This window comes from Ambystoma mexicanum, chromosome 7p (genome assembly GCF_040938575.1).
Source record: "Ambystoma mexicanum isolate Mex_15411 chromosome 7p, UKY_AmexF1_1, whole genome shotgun sequence".
Lineage (NCBI taxonomy): Eukaryota > Metazoa > Chordata > Amphibia > Caudata > Ambystomatidae > Ambystoma > Ambystoma mexicanum.
Window position 1 is genome coordinate 867,376,591 of NC_090939.1, and position 16,663 is coordinate 867,393,253.

At 46.1% G+C, this 16,663-nt stretch overlaps 1 protein-coding gene across 4 annotated transcripts in view; it reads right to left on the minus strand.

Annotated features, from left to right (window-relative positions):
* GLRA2 (glycine receptor alpha 2) overlaps positions 1 to 13,980 on the minus strand; it is a 979,311-nt gene extending 965,331 nt beyond the window's left edge. Inside the window, exon 1 of one of the 4 annotated variants that reach the window (XM_069637069.1) lies at positions 13,299 to 13,980. In XM_069637069.1, coding sequence (XP_069493170.1) covers positions 13,299 to 13,366 — 68 coding nt within the window. In that variant the 5' untranslated portion in view covers positions 13,367 to 13,980. The remainder of the gene's footprint in view (positions 1 to 13,298) is intronic. The other 3 variants (XM_069637070.1, XM_069637072.1, XM_069637071.1) reach the window with 3 other exon arrangements.
* Between the last annotated feature and the right edge of the window lie 2,683 nt (positions 13,981 to 16,663).

Consider the following 16,663-nt stretch of genomic DNA (forward strand, 5'->3'; position numbering starts at 1 on the left):
AAATAGAAGGCTTTATGATAATAATTAACAAAGAAGTATTATCCGCCATAAGGGAAGAGCCTTAGCAAATGCTGGTAATCTGGAAAGCTTCGGCCATGGGGTAGTTGCATTGAATATAGCAACTGCAAAGTTTGGGTATAGAGTAACACACCATGCCTTATTTGTATTGAAACCACTGACAAAGGGTACGCAGGCGCATGATTGGCTGAACTATGACGAGTTCTATGACAATCTCCCCAAGGCTAAAAGGAAATTATTTGATAATTGAGGAACTCTTTATAAAGCAAAGAACTTTTGAGAAATCAAGTAATAAGTTAGAATAGAGGATCCGCTGGGGTATAATACGGTCAATGGAGAGTTTTGCAATACTAACAAGTGTATGACTATCGTCTCACTGTTCGGCACAAGATGCAGAAGCAGGGGTGCGGATTGTCGCGCTCAAGAAGTTATTCAGACCAGGAAGTAACAGTGTACGATTACTCTGCCTTTGTGTTGTCAACGATGCACGCAAGGATAGCACATTGGGAAGGGAAAGGGCCACTTTAACGATGGCAGCTCTTTAATGCGTCATGCAGTATTATTTAACAGACAGCTGAAAAAACTACAACGTGCAGAGATCACTGCAGTTATACAAAATGCAGTTTATATTAAACAGGTAGATTTAAATTCACATGGAAATTAAATTAAGTAAGGGAAGAGAATAGAAATGGTGTGTATGATTGAGGTGCATTGAGTAGTTGGAATGTTTAAAAATGGATGGAAGTATGACGATTGTGATTATGGTGAAAGCATTGTGTTAAGGATGTTTAGGCTGTAATTAATAAAATGTTAAGGAGAACCGCCTCAAGATAAGAAAGTCCTATGGACGCAGAGAGGGTCTTCTTTAAGACAGCATTGGGACAAAACAGTAACAGTAAAAGAATGAAGCCTGTAAACTTATGAAGGATGGCATTGTAATAGCTACACTACCCTGTGCACGTCCTTAGGAAAAAACCTTACCACAATGAATGAGAAAGAGTGGTTTGGCTTTGCATATAGTAGAATAAGTTGCATTTTGTATAGTAAAATGTTTTGTGAGTAGAAAGATGATTATTGGGCACACGTTATGCACGATTAAGGGATTCTACTGAGACTTAATGATCCAGTGAAGTAGTTGGATACAGGTTTGGATATATAATCATAAGGATATATAAGATTGTTGTGTAAAGTAAAAGCACAAGGTGTATAGACAGATTATCAGCAGACTAATAAGATCTGTAAGAAGAATCCGAGTGATTTGCCCGCGGCTGAACGTACCGCGGGTGAATCGTTCGCATGAGAAAGGTGCGAACTACCAAAAGTTTGCACCTTTCTCATGCGAACAAACATGCATTCTGACACCCACACACAACACACCCATTACACACCCCCACCCACACCCTCAGCACACCCCCACCCACATCCCCAACATAAACAAACCCCACTTACCTTCATCTTCACGCTGGTTCCTGCAGCACCAGTTCCCTTTCACTTCTGTGATCGGGAACTGGCGCAGCAGGGTCCTTTTCTTTTCTTTTTTTTTGTAATGGAAAGCTGCGGGGGTGTCCCCGTAGCCCCCGCTCACTATACAATAAAGTATAGTGAGCGGGCGATGCGGGGGACACCCCCGCAGCACCCATTTTTTAAAAAATGTTTTTTCAATGCTACCACCAAAGGTTAGAACTTTTGGTGTTCAAACCTTTGGTGGTAGCATTTTTAGAACTTTTGGTTCATGCAAACCTTTATATGCGGGGAAAAACGTCCCCTATAAGAAGACTTAATAGCTTGTTTAAATGAAAGAATAGAGAACATGAACAGATCCAAAAGGAAGGATGATTGCATGCTCCATCACTGGCTTACATGCTTTAAGAAAACTGATAGGTCTAAGAAGATTATCTTAGTGTACACAAGAGTGACAAGGAGGCGAATGAGGATAATTCTCACACCTCCACATAGAATTAGAAATGATGCCCAGCAAAAGGTAGAATTTCTACGAAAGGAGATATGTGTGTCTTCTTACGTGTATTGCTTCAAATATCTCTGTCATTTCAGTTCCACTCAAGCAACAAGGGTGTGGGACAGAGCCGAACACAGAAGGATATGTTACAACAACTCAAAATGCAGAGCTTTGTATTTCCAAATTTCTTCCCGGAAATCAGGTCTTAAAGTTCGCAGACTTGTCAAAAGGAAAGGTGGCACATTCGTTCCAGTAGCCCCTTTAAAGTATAGGACATTGTCTCGTCTGCAGTCACGGTGCAAACATGCTTAAGACATTCTTGGCAAATGAAAAGATCCAGGCGGAAGAATCCACAGCACCCACACCCTATCAGAAGCAAGCATCAGAAGCAAGCATCAGAAGCAAGCAACAGAAGCAAGCATCAGAAGCAAGCATCAGAAGCAAGCATCAGAAGCAAGCATCAGAAGCAAGCATCAGAAGCAAGCATCAGAAGCAAGCAACAGAAGCAAGCATCAGAAGCAAGCCACAGAAGCAAGCATCAGAAGCAAGCAACAGAAGTGACTATCGGAAGCAAGCATCAGAAGCAAGCAACAGAAGTGACTATCGGAAGCAAGCGTCGCAGAAAAGCATCGGGGAAGAACCACAGCACGTGGAGAGTAGGTCTATAACGAGGAAGAAGGACGCAGAAGTGGTTGCGGAAAGGCAAAGAGTTCATTCGAACTGTGTGTGGCTTGTTTCAAAGACACTCCCTTAGGTCATTGAAAGGGGGTGAAAGAACATTTTTGGTTCTGGAGCCACAAAAGCTTATTCACATTGAACTGAGGCACCCATAAGCCTTGAACAAACAGAAGAATATGCCAGATTTGGATTTTTTGTTTGACATTTGGAAAAGAGAGCAGTATCCCGATTCATTTCTTACTGACTTTCTCTTTGGAGGTACCTATGGTAGAGCCCAATTACAACATCTGACATGTCATTCTTGCATTTCATGAGTTCATATTGCGCGCAAACCCTACGATTGTGGGGAGAACTACTAGCATTCCTATTTTCCTGCGAGATCCTAAGAATCGTCCAGTTGTGAGATGATTGCTTATAGTTATCAATGAAGATATTCTTCAACTTCCTGAGCACAGTGGGGGAAACACAGATGCCCTTGTCACCAGATAATGCACACAGACTTTTTAGTCTTGTATTTTACTACCTGATCGAAGAATGTCCAACTCTTGTAGGGAGACATACAGATGTAAGATAATTTCTATGTGACCCGAGAAATAATGCAGAGCTCAATCCAATATTGAGAGACATTATACATAACGTAAATTAGTATTCCGAGAGAACCCTGAGGACTGATCTATAATCAATAAAGAGAAGAGAAATCAGAGGAGTTCACCAATCAAAGAACTTTTTACTTCATGCTGAAAGAGAATTCTTCATGTCATCTGGTCTAAAACAGATTATAGGTATCGACTGGCAATTGGTGTATATTATTGAACTGGTGCCAGACAACCGAAATGAACTAAGGACATACTGAAGGAGACTTTCTGAAGAGGAGATCCAGAGCCTGCTTGCTGTAGTCTTCTATTTCTCGTTGGACAGACATTCAAATTTTATCTGGAGAAAGGATGATTTTTTTCTATACATCAGGAACTCTGTTAATCATTCTAGGATCAGCTGATTGCTTAAAGAACTTATTGAAAGAATTCAAATATTGCCTGAATAGTGCATGATGTTGCTCCATCCAAAGGTTTTCTTTTTTCCTTCCATTAAAATATAATATGAAAAGTACTAATATCAATTTTATCATGGCTGTAAAACCTCTTTATATGTGTGTCATATATGTTTGCATAATATTCATAGTGGTATTGCTTTCACTTACAATTCGAACTGCAATTTATGTTGAGACTCATGAGGTAATAATTCCTGTGCATCCTCCTATGAAAAAGAAGGGTACAAATGTGGCAACTACTAGGCAGCCAAAACCCAAGGTTATTTTGCCTACAATAAAGGTACATGCAAAACCTAGCTCTATGATAGATAAACCTGAGTCACCTGGTGAAGAAAGGTCACGTATGGAGATTATAGGAGACGCTCTATGGCCCTCTCATGCTGCTGCCAAGAAATGGCTTCAACATAAACAAAGGCTTCGAGAACTTGCTCCCACACAGGTAGCACATGTAAATAAATACATTTAGTCCACTGATGAATGTTTCTATGATCGATCCAGTAAGAAAACGCTATGTTGGCACACTCACTGATAAGATTACAGAGGCTCATAAAAGAAAGATGAGGGACAAGAGACATATTAAGAAGAATGATCATGAGTTAAATGATTACATGGACAGTACAGCATACTTGGGGAATAATCTTTGGTACCAGCATATGAAAGAAGTGGGAAGAAGTACGTCAAAGGGAGGAATGCTTTGTATGTGCACTCCTGCCCTAGAGTATGGGGAAGTCCAAAATATTCATAGCTATCGAAATAGATGCCCAGACAGCACACTGCCTATTACACGTAGCACTCTGCAGAACAAGAGGTCAGTTCATGGGTCGAGATGCCCACCTCAAATGGGCTACAGAATGGACAGATCCAGATGAAGATGAGTATGTGCAAGACTCAAAGACAAGAAATAAAGCACAGATGAAGAACATTGTGATCAGATATGGACAATCTGGAGTGAAAGGAGCAGAAATCAGATGAGAAACAAACATGGAAACTGGAGGTTTCAGGGAAATCTGCAGAAGAAACTCATAGATAGAAGAACAGAGGCCAGGTGCAGATTTGGGGATCGGTCTTATCTCCAGATGGATGGGAAGAGGGAGTGGTTATTTGCAGAGCCTGGGTGGTCATTGGTTGTTATCAACCAACTATTGACATAGTGCAGAATGGATGCAAACCATTGTGTCAAAGACTTGCTAAGCTACTAACCTGAGTTGAAGACAAAGGAGGACATTTGCAGATACTGCCTTTGGAAAGTTCAGAGCTGTGCTTCAGAAATAATGGCACAAGAAAAGTTGGAGAAAATCAAAATTGTGGATGAATCTTTGATGTGCCAGGAATGAAAACTGGAACGGCATTGATCATGGATCACTATTGAACCTGTGGAGCCAGAGCATATATGAAATTGCCTGAAGATTAGGGAGGAATATGAAACTTGGTGAATGTTCATGTTCCAGCATTGGTAATTCCTAAGAGTGATTTGAACATTGACAATTTCCCAAAAGCAGATGCTTACCTGAGGAAGAGGAGATTTGTGAAGCTGATAAAAAGAAAAAAGAGGGAGAACTATTTCTCAGCCAAGTCAATAGAGGCTTTTGACTCCATTCCATATGAACACAGATTGTTCAGCCAGACTTCGTCCATATTTATGATGATTTTCATGCCATGAATTCAGGCTGCAGCAAATACGAAATGTTTACAAATAACCAGATGGAAATTGCTACAGACGATCAACACAACTATTAAGGTATTCAATGCTATCAAGGAGGAGCTGAAAGCTATAAGACTGAAGACTCTTCAGAATAGATATGTCTTGGACATGATCACAGGTATAGATGGAGGTGTTTGTGCATAAATTGGAGAATCATGCTGCACATTCACACCTTCTTATGATGATGAAAATGGCATCTTGACTGAGGCCATACAGGTGCTGACAAACTTACATGTCCAAATGACAGATGAAGTAGAAGGCATTGCTGATGACAGCTGGTTTTGATCACTATTTTTATGGGTTTCACAATGGATGGCAGACATGTTCAAGTTCCTTGGAGCTCTGATCGTGTTGGTGTTGCTAGGATTCTGTGTGATAAAGATAATAATCACACAATGCGAAAAGACAGCAAAGAAAGCTGTGGGAATGAAAATTACGATTGATGTTGAAGAAGGATGGAAAGCCAAAGGTCTAATTGATGAAGAGATAAGAGACTTTGTGAAGGCTAGCATCCATGCACTTGAGGGAACAAAATTCCTGTCTCCTAAGAACCATAATAAGTATGCGGGAAGATGGATCTATTGCAGTCAAAGGGGGCAATGCATGCTCATGAATTGGAACAAGGATGAGCATGTGAAATCAGCTGGATACCTAAACGGAGTCATACAAATATGGGTCCCAAAGAAGCATTTCTTCAGAAAAGGATGTTTGGAGATGAAAACTGGATGGAGAGTGGTCAATAAATCGCCCAGAGGGGGGAGTGAAGAGAAGAAGCTAAGTAACCCCACCTCAATTATCTAACCTGCAGCACCTATATGTTGGATACCAGAGTGTGAAACTCGAGCAGTGCCAGTAAAAGTACTGATATCTAGAAGAATCTGGGAGGCAAGATTCCCATTAAGCAAACCATACCAGTATAGGCGACAATATGATAGTCGTTTGAATGAAATCCATGAAGAAACAGAGAAAATGAATGACGAAGAATGGTAAATGATGCCATCAGTAGTGACGTCATAGCAGAGTAAGGCTGACGAATAGAGAAGAAATGCAGAAACCTAAAGAATGCAGACTAATCTATTAGGCATCAAGAAAGTGTCAAGACTGAGGACATCTTGGGATCAAGATGAAGAAACTTATGCTGCAGACATAAGGGTGAGATCAAGTTATTTTAACACGTGTATACTTGCAAAGACACGCAAGAAGACAAAGTATTCTTAAATGGCTAACTTTTTAGTGAATAGATTGCGGCATTCGCCAACAGATATATACACATAGTTATACTGAAGTCAGTAAAGGATGGGTGCTCCCATTACGAATAATGGCAGTGCTAATCAAAAGAAAGAAGATTAAGTTTTCATGTGTCACAGTCAGAAAACAAGTGAATTACAGGAGAAAACTCGGAAAGGTGAAACTGGATGAGCCAAGAAGCCAAGGCCATATTAGACTGGAGTGAGCTGACATTGGATACAAATTGTGAGAAAGAATTAAGATTCTGTTCAGAAGGCATGGGCAAAAACAAGAAGATGTCAGACGTCTATTAAAGAATAGTATTTTAATACACTGAAAGGCTTGATTTTGTGGTCTCTAGTCACGTGGGGAGAAGAAGTTGGACGAGCATTGGGGTCACACATATGCACGAGGGCAGAATGTGCCTTCACTCCCCTGAATTTCCCAGAGCAAAGAACATGTTCAAGGCGAGTTCAAAAGACATAATTGACAGTAGACCACTAAGGTGATGATGAAGGGATGTTAATTGGTGGGAAGCTATGGTTAAGACTAGCTCATCTGCACCTGGATGTGACGCCTGCTTAGTGCCAACATAAGTTGAGAGAGCACTGATGGAGGTTAGAGTGTACCCAATGATAGAGGACTGCGTAATTAAGAATCCTATAGTTGTATAACCAATTAGACAGCGTGTATTTAGTGACGTTTATGGTGACACATTTTGGAAAAGGGCTTAGTTGCCCCACCTGATGTTAAGAGACCTATCACGTGTACTTAGAGGATCCTTGTAGAGCCTATCATATTTGCCACTAGGTTTTTGTAGTTTGCCACGTGGGATGACCTTAGTAATATGCAGGTTAAACATCATCAATGACGAATATTTACTATAAAAATGGATGTTTTTTCTAAATGCTTTGAGGAGTCTCGAGAGAGAGATCATGAGGGATGTCTGTTGATGTCTGTTGTACTCCCTGTGTTAGATAATTGAGATTAAAACAGTACCTTTTGCCAACTACCTGAGTTGTGTCTATTATTGATGTCTGAGTAACCTCTACATCCTCCATCTATCTCTAAGGTATTGTTAACCTACCTTAAAGGGCTGAGTAGGAAACTCAGTTCATTGGTCAATTTGTATATTTAGTTCTTGTTTTACTCAAGTTTCTTTTACGTTGTGAACTGATGCTGTTGTTGCTTTTGTAATATTTTTATGTCAAAATAAAGTTGTACTGTACTGAAAAGGTCTTAGTTGTGCTACTTACAGTCCTAACTACACGCGGTGAGCCAAAACCAGGAGTGCGTAAGCTAACCCGCTCAGGTGCCGGTTCCAGGTGATCACAAATGTCTAGGGAACAGCTGAGGGCCGCAAAGTGCTAGCTGTACTGTGCGTAAGTTTGGGGGTCTGTTGGCGTGGCTAGCAGGGCAGACTGCGCTGTGACAAGGGAAGCTTTTCTGCCAAATGTTTCTAGGGATACCTGTGCAGACATGTAGAGTCACGCTAAGAGCTGCGACACCAGCACGTGCTCACATACCTCGCATAGAGAGGGCACTTTTCAGCAGCCAGGAAGCTACCTCCAACCACTGTGATGAGCTGCTTTAAGCGGGTCACGGATCCCTCGTTTTCCCTTCAGCTGTAACGATGTTTCCCCCTATGTTGTGCGTTGTAGTACGTATGATTTCTGTGTCACGTGCCCTTTTGCACGGACCATGAAGTGGAAACGACCCTTCTTGTCGGTGGCGCCTGTATAACTCGGACCAACTAAATAAATAAATAAAATATGTGTCATTGAAAGAAGCTGGGCCAGAGGCTGGGGATTGAGGGGCTTTTTAAGAGTAGTGTTGAACTGTAGGAAGAGTGTGTGGGGGAGGATGGGGTTTGGGGGGGAAGCGGCATTGGTTAACTTCAAGTCATTCTTCATCGGAAAGGCATGTTCATCAGTGGTCGACGTGGGCGGGAGCGGTCAGGAGCGCTGCTCCTCTACTTTTTTAAATTATCTTGTACAGCTCCTATACTTTTATTTTAAAAAGAAACAGTTCCGGAATGGTTTCGTTTTAAAACAAAAGTGTAGGAAGAAGTTGAAACGTGGCCTTTCAGTGCACTGCACTGAACGTTCCCTTAAACAGCAGGTGCAAGTGTTTGGTGGTGTGTATTGTGTGTGGGAGGGGACGTGATGATGGGGTAATGGAGAGTGGGTGCACTGTGTTCAATGCCCTCTAGTGAAGTCCCAGATAGGAAATGTCCCAACTCTCTGGCGCCTAGTGAAGGTGTCACCCAGAAAGGAGAATTGCGTCAAGCACCCCGCGAGCAGAACAGCCAGCGGAAGTCGAAATGTGCCCCTTGGATGCACTTCACTCACTCGATTGGTCTGCACATGTGTTGGTTCTGAAGAAGCCCCTCCTCCTCTCTAGTCTTCCCTGTGAGGCTGCACTCAAAGATCAGCCTGGAGGGACAGGTTGGGCGGGTGTGAAAAGTGAAGTACACGGCCCTGCTTCTCTCCGGGCCCTCGGTCCCTGCCCACTTTCACGTCACTTCCCCCTTTGCTTCCCATGGGAATGCACTTCTCAGGCCGCCTGCCTTATGCGGGCCGAGCCAGTGCTGGAGCAGTTCAAACTGGGGTCACTTCCCCAATGTGTGACTCACTGGCCCGCTCATCCCCCTTCTGCCTAGTTCTCTCTCTCTCTCTCTCTCTCTCTCTCTCCCCCTCTCTATTTCTCTAATGTCTCTCCATGTCATTCTACGAGTCTCTTGTTTTCTCTCCTTCTGAATTCTCTCTCTCTATTTTATTCATCTGTATCTCCCTATATCTCTCCCTCTCTTCTCTCTTTTCCCCTTCTCTTTGTTTCTCTTCCTGTGCCTCCCTCACCCCTCTCTCTCCCATTTCTGCACCATACTCCGTACTGCTCTCCCACTCGTTGCCTCGCACTCTACCCCTGTGCCTCTATGGCCTTGGACATCTCGTTTTAAATGTCTACCTCTCAGATGAGGACAGGCTAACAGGGAACTGATGGCCCATGATGTGACCTGAAAGGTCAGTGTGGGTCTTTTTTGTGGGCCAAATCAGACAAGTATGAAAACATTATGTATTCTGCATGTCGTCGTGCTTGAGCGATTTCAATGACCCTATGAGCTTCAAAATGGACCATTTCCCCAGAATGATTCCCCAAATTGACATGCCTGTTTTTCAGATTCAGGTCTATTTACTGTCCCTGTCCGACTTTGGCCACTCTCTCATATAACCAACCAACCTTCCTTCCTTCCTTCCCCCCTCCCTCCTTCCTTCCTTCCTTCCTCCCTCCCTCCCTCCCTCCCTCCCTCCCTCCCTCCCTCCCTCCCTCCCTCCCTCCCTCCCTCCCTCCCTCCCTCCCTCCCTCCCTCCCTCCCTCCCTCCCTCCCTCCCTCCCTCCCTCCCTCCCTCCCTCCCTTCCTCCCTCCCTTCCTTCCTTCCTTCCTTCCTTCCTTCCTTCCTTCCTTCCTTCCTTCCTTCCTTCCTTTCTCTTTCCTCCTCTCTTTTACCCTCTTTGCATTATATCCACATGTCATTGTATCCCTTCACGTGGCCTGCACTCGCGAGCGTGTGCGCGCGTCTGTTTCTGCATCTGCTCCTCACTCTCACTCCTCAGCTGTACAGAAGATCAGATGGTTTAAGCGTGTTGCTCTCAAGGGGGAAGGAGGCTTCTAAGTAATAATTAATCACTCATTGCTGGGAGACTCGTGCATCTAAACATTTCTGCGATTGGGTTTTAAATGCACAGGACCCGATTTCATTACAAGCGATGCATCGCATTAGAACTTCTTCACGTGGTGTAAACTTCATGTACTAATGGAAAACAATAACAGAGCGAGCTGTAGTGGGGGGACGAAGGGTCTGGGATTTTATATCCATGGGGGTTCAAGAGGCCGATACTAACTATAGGTAATGTTTGAAAATATTGGGGTTTATTTTAGAGAGAATGATATGATATGATATTTTATTTGTATCGTGCTCGTACACAAGTGTATCAGAGCGTGACTAGGCAAGGGAGGGGAACAAGGGAGAACACAAAATAACAACGATCTTACTAGGCCCAGTGACATTGGGCCTCATTAGGAGGTAGGCGGCCGCGGAATGAACGGTGCCGGTAAGGGACCGGCACTGTTCATTCGGGGCCGCCCTATTACGAGGACTGCAGCAGGTCCCGCTCTGGAACTCCTGGTCAGACCAGGCATCCTTAGCGCGACCCGCTAGCAGACCGGTATGCTAACAACGGGCCTGTTAATGACGGGCTCGTTAGCATCCTCACCCATTGGGAATGGGGGCTCAAATGGGAAAGGGGATGTACCAGGTCCGGGTCCCAAGAATGGGAATTACCGGGCCCGCCAAAGTCGGCATGGCCAGGTAATTCCCTGTTCCTGGAACCCAGACCCGGTACCCGGTATTTAATCCTTGCCTCCACTGGGAGCCAATGGAGAGATTTCAGGGCTGGAGAGATACGATCCCAGGGCTTGAGTCCAAGGACAAGTCTTGCAGTCCTGTTCTGGATAAGTTGCAGAGGGCGGAGAGTAGAGGCAGGTATATTTAGAAAAGGGTTGTTACTATAGTCGAACCTAGAGAGGACCAGACCTTGGGAGACAGTGAGCTTCTAAGGGAAGGAGAGGAAAGGCAGAGTACCTCTGAGGAGGTACAGTAGGAAGTTTGACTTTTTAGAGACCTCAGAGATATGGAAAGTGTGGAGGCAAAGATGACCCCGAGGTTCTTAGCCTCACAGGTAGGGGTCGGAGGGGGCCAATTGAGGTCAGCCAGAGAGTGAGGGAAAAGGATGGACATGGTGTGCCGATGAGGAGGATCTCAGTCTTGCTGGCATTCAGACAAAGATCATTGGCGGCACACCAATCTTGAATGGCAGATAGGCAGTCAGAGATCAGAGAGGGAGAGGAGGTGGCCGAGGGCAGCCTGAAAATGAGTTGAGTGTCGTCAGCATAGCACTGGAAGTTTGAGCAGAAAATGTCAATGCAGTGGGCAAGAGTTGCCAGGTATTGGTTAAAAAGCCAGGGTGAGAGGTTAGACCCCTGGGGAACCCGACAGGTAGAGAGGAAGATAGATTATAGGAAGGACGCCAGTTGGACGTGGAAGGGCCGATCGGAGAAGAAGGAGGTCAGCCAGGGCAGAGCCTGATCAGTGATACCCAGGTTGTCACGGGGACGGTTGAGCAGGATGGTGTGGTTGACAGTGTTGAAGGCAGAAGAGAGATCAAGAAGGGCGAGGACAGAGGGAATGTTATAGTTCAGGTTGGAGAGCAGATCTTCACAGATGTTCAGGAGAGCAGTTTCCGTGCTGCTGGCAGCTCTGAATCCAGACTGGTGATCATGGAGACAGCCAACAGAATCTGAATGAAGGTTAAGCTGAGAGATGGCCAGCTTTTCCAGGAGTTTGCCCAGAAAGCGGGTAATGGAAATTGTGCGATAGCCGGACAGGAAGAGTCAGCTGTGGGTTTCTTGAGAAGAGGATGCACAGAGGGGAGGGGAAGGATCCTGAGGCAAATGAGTGGTTGACAGAAATCGGCAAGGGCCGGAGCGAGGGTGTCAATGTGGTCCTTGATGGTTTTAGAGGAACCTGTTTTGACAAGGCTTTCATAGATCGGACTTGTCTAGCGACCTCATCCGGGGAGAAAATAGGAAAGGAAGAGAAGGATGTGGGGGGGGGGGTGAATGGGGGTCTGCAAGCACAGACTGAGAGGGAATAGGAGAGGCAGGGGAGGGGATGGTGGACAGGATGTCCTGGGTTTTTGAGATAAAGTGAGAGGCAAGGCCATTGCAGAGAGCCTGGGAGGCAAGGGGAGAGGTGGAGACTGCCGCAGGGTTGGCCAGCTCCTTGCAGATTTTAAAGAGTACAGCCGAGTTGTTAGAAGCCACAGAGACACAGGCTTGAATGTGGGCTCTGTTCTTAGTGGGGACAGAGTCGGTATTGCGGCTGTAATGAATGTTAGATTACCTTCAAATGCAGGGTAGTATGAGTGAACATGAGTTGTGTGGAAATATGTTATTTTGTATTTGTGTAGCGCCTCCTGCCATGGGTTATGGCGTCGAAGCGCTTTGCCTGTCAGAGAGGCCAAGATAGTGTCTTTCGGAAATGTGTTGTAACGGCCCTCTTCCGATGTGCAGTCCAAAACTCACATGCTAGCGTTGGTGCACACGTTATTCTTATATATAGAAACCATGGTCACAAGGATTACTCGGTGCACGCGGACTGAACAGGCCCTTTGAGGTTCCATGCCTCTTCCCTCTAAAAGAGAGGCATTCGTTCCAGGGAGCATATTGGGAAGGTCGGAGTGCTGTGTACAGCTCTAGGGGTCTCTGAACCCCCATGTTTGCCCTGGGCATGCTCTAGATCGCGGATTCTTTTCCTTAGACAAAAACTAATAGGTTAAGATCCCAACATAAGGCAGGAGAAAAAGGGACACAATATTCAGTAGCCTACCGCTAGGACTGTATATTCGGGTTACGCGCCTTTCAAATCCTGCATCTGCTTGACAGCAAATCAGTTTCAGAAACTTCAGAGTTTTTTTGTCTGTTGCCAAGGAACAGATCTGCCATTTCAGCGCAGAAGGCATATTTGAAGCATGCGATGGGCACTGGGCAGAGCGCTGTGTTCTACCGTACGCGGTGTGAAAGTGCGGTCTGCCAGGCGAGCGCCTACCTGAAATGGTTTGTCTCCCAGAAAAAGGCACACAAGGCTGTCAAAATGTTAACCAGCTGCCGGTTCATTCCTCCTGTTTTCCGTGATGGCCGGTGAAATGTTCCAGAAGCGGCTCCGGGGGGAAAGCCGAGGCGGCGGGGCTCTCACAGGCACAGCGAGGGCTCGGGCAGCGGGCTCGACCAGCGGCTGCTCTTCTTGTCCTCGACATCCAGCAGAGAGGCGAGACGCGGGCTCTGGCGGGCCGGGGGCAGGGGACCGAAAGTGGCGCTCCTCCGACGCATGGTCATGTCAGACCCAGGCTGCTCATCGCCCGACGGGGAACAACCGCAGGCGCTCCTTCGGTGAACGGGCTTGCACAGTCCACCGTCACCACATGGCGAGCAACTAGCGATCCAGACGAATAAACTAAGCCACGCTGCGCTGTTACTTTGCTTCAGATGAATGAGAATGTCGGCATTCCGGCCGCTGGATGCTCCTGGGGAATGTTTGGGTGCGTGAGGAGTGAAAGCTCGTTCCCTCGCAGTGGCGGAATGGAGGAGCGCGGAGGCGCGTTCGCCAACCTCTGGATTTCAGCACTTGGACAGCTCCCAGCGGCCCAGCGCGCATGCGCCGTCCGCCAGAGAGGGGGCCGAGGTGGCCGCGGCGGGCGCTGGGGGAGGCTGCCTCTGCTCCCAGAGGTCTGGAGGCGGGAGGGTGGCGGGCTCTACTCCGGGGGTCCCTCATATCAAATGCACAATCTTCATCATTTATCAGAGGAAGGCGGGGGATCGGGAGGGGGGTGCATAGAAGTAGAAAATACACGAGAATGAGCAGGCGGGGAACGCATAGAGCAGGTAAGTGCGAAAGGATGGAGATGAAAGACAGCGAGCAGAAAAAAAAGAACTGAGGAATGGGCAGAGGTAGAAAGCGAGTCAGTGAAAGGAACATCCAGTGACCCATCTTACAGAACCAATGACCAATCTAATGAAAGCGTCGGCCAATGAATACAGTCTCTTGTGCAATGTAACTTTTAAGAATGGTGGTCGCTGGTCGTTGAAGAACGTGTCGGATTTGAAGGGTTATTTATAACGCGCTTAATACCCAGAGGTTTCTAAGCGCGGATCCAGGGATCGAACGTGTGGTGCTCAGTGACGTCTTGCTTCCAAAGGCGAGCCCGTTGCCCCCGAGCTATCCTCCCGAGACTTATAGACTTGGGCAAATGGCTGGGCAAACGACGAGTGCAGAATTAGAGCACCCAATAGCTACCCTTTCAATATTAAATGTAACAACGGCCTTCGAAGGTTTGGGGTTCCCGTCTGAGCGATGTACCCTAATGGGAACTGCTTTAGTCAATAGAGGGCAGAGTGGGTTTGACCGTATGCTACCCACTGGGATGCAGCACCTAGAGACAATGCCCGTCTCCCGCTCGGGGAATACATGGAAATGAAATGGAATTGATGCCATCATTAACCCCGTGCCGTAAAGAAGGCAGCGGGTTTGACATTCAGTTGAGGGGAAACCTGCAGGGGTTAGGCAATAACCCCGATTTACCGAGCTAAACCTGTTCTGCAATCTCACCCGCACCTTACACCTTCTACAGTGGCTCTTGGCCGCTAGAAGAATTGTACACGCTCGAGGAAACCGCATGATGAAATGAGCATGCCACTTACAGCGCCTAGCAAGCAGCTTCTAAGCGGTGCCTAAAACAGGCATTGATATTATCCCAACTGACCGAACTTGGAAGAATGAAATGACGAGTGAAAACAACGATATTTTATTTTGCAAACACATGTGCCCTGTCCAAGAACGCACATATCCGCACTCATGGTTAATGGAGTTAACACTCAGAAGCTTTTTCACAACTATGCAATATAGTGCGCTAAAAGTCACCCATAACTGAATACACGCAAAATAAAGAGCCTGTCCTATCTATTGAACAAGGCCCCTTCCTCCTAACTCGTATTATATCATTACCGCTTGGCCGGTGCCCCGTTTATTGTGCCCAATCAGAGCCGGCAGGCGAGAGCCGGCCCTCCAAACGAAGGCAGGACACACTAAGGCAACTCCTGTCTCGAGCCTCTCTGAGCCTAAGGTGCCTGGGGCCAAAAGTTCTGGCCGTGCATACCCACAAGGTAAGCGACGTCACAACTTCTATGCATCTGTATTATACGCCCGTACAGGCTCATTCGCCTACCCCCCCCAGCTCTGGGAACACACCTCTGGGAACCCGGACATTACCCACTCCTGTTACTCTATCCTGCCGTCCATGCCCCCCCCCCCCCCCCGACTCAACGGTACTCTCTACCTCATACCTCTTCCGGAACGTTGGTGCTACTATTGTCAATGGTGATGACCTAGCTGTATCCAAAGTTGTGCTGCATTGTTAGCCTTCACATGTTGCAGAATATGTGAAACGGATGCTTTCTAACAACTGTGGACTGAACTACTAAGGCTAGTCAAAACTATGCTAACATATATGCCCATTTATGGAATGCTTGTTCTTACCTATCACAGTAATGTATGTCTCCACCGGACCACACCTGCCTGGATACTGCCATATTTATTTTAATTGTGCACTTTAGGACCACTTGTACTTCGTTCTACAGGCACAGTCATATATGGCAGCATACTGCTAGATTTATCACCCGCTAGCTCTACCGTATCAGACTTCCATCTCCTGGCCTTGCATCTATACCATCTAGCTACTAACTATTGTTGTCACCCTCATCTCAGTATGTACACCCTGCCCATCTGCATATGTATAATTGGCACTGTGCTCCCCTTTAAGAGCATACTCATTCTTCAAAGGCCAGAACCCATCTCCCACACAATGGAGATCTTGCATACCGCCACACACCTCTCTCACCGCATCTTACATGTAATCACTCACACAGCTAATAGCCAGCACAGACTCGGAACACGCACACACCCCATGATCATCTCTGCCACTCCTACTCAGATAGCACACAGAAACACCTGCTTGGGGTCACACACTCACATAACAAATACCAGTCACCACAACTTAATTGACTGTAAATGCACCAATACTGTACTGATCCATTCTATGCCTAGCCGCCACACCACCAAACAGCATACTTCCACACCCACAACTGATGCCCCGCCACCACAAACTAAGAACCATCAGTCGCTGCACCTCAAATGCGCCCTACTCAATGTACGCTCGCTTAACGCGCATGCCCTAGAAGTCAATGATCTAATCACCAGTCAGGACCTAGATATATTAGCTATCACGGAAACATGGCTGCATGAAGCTTCTGCCCCCACCATTTCATTAGCCCTACCCGAAGGTTACTCAATTCTAAAACAAGATAGGCTATCCAAAATGGGAGGGGGGTTGCACTAATCTTCAAAGAAACCTTAGCTAT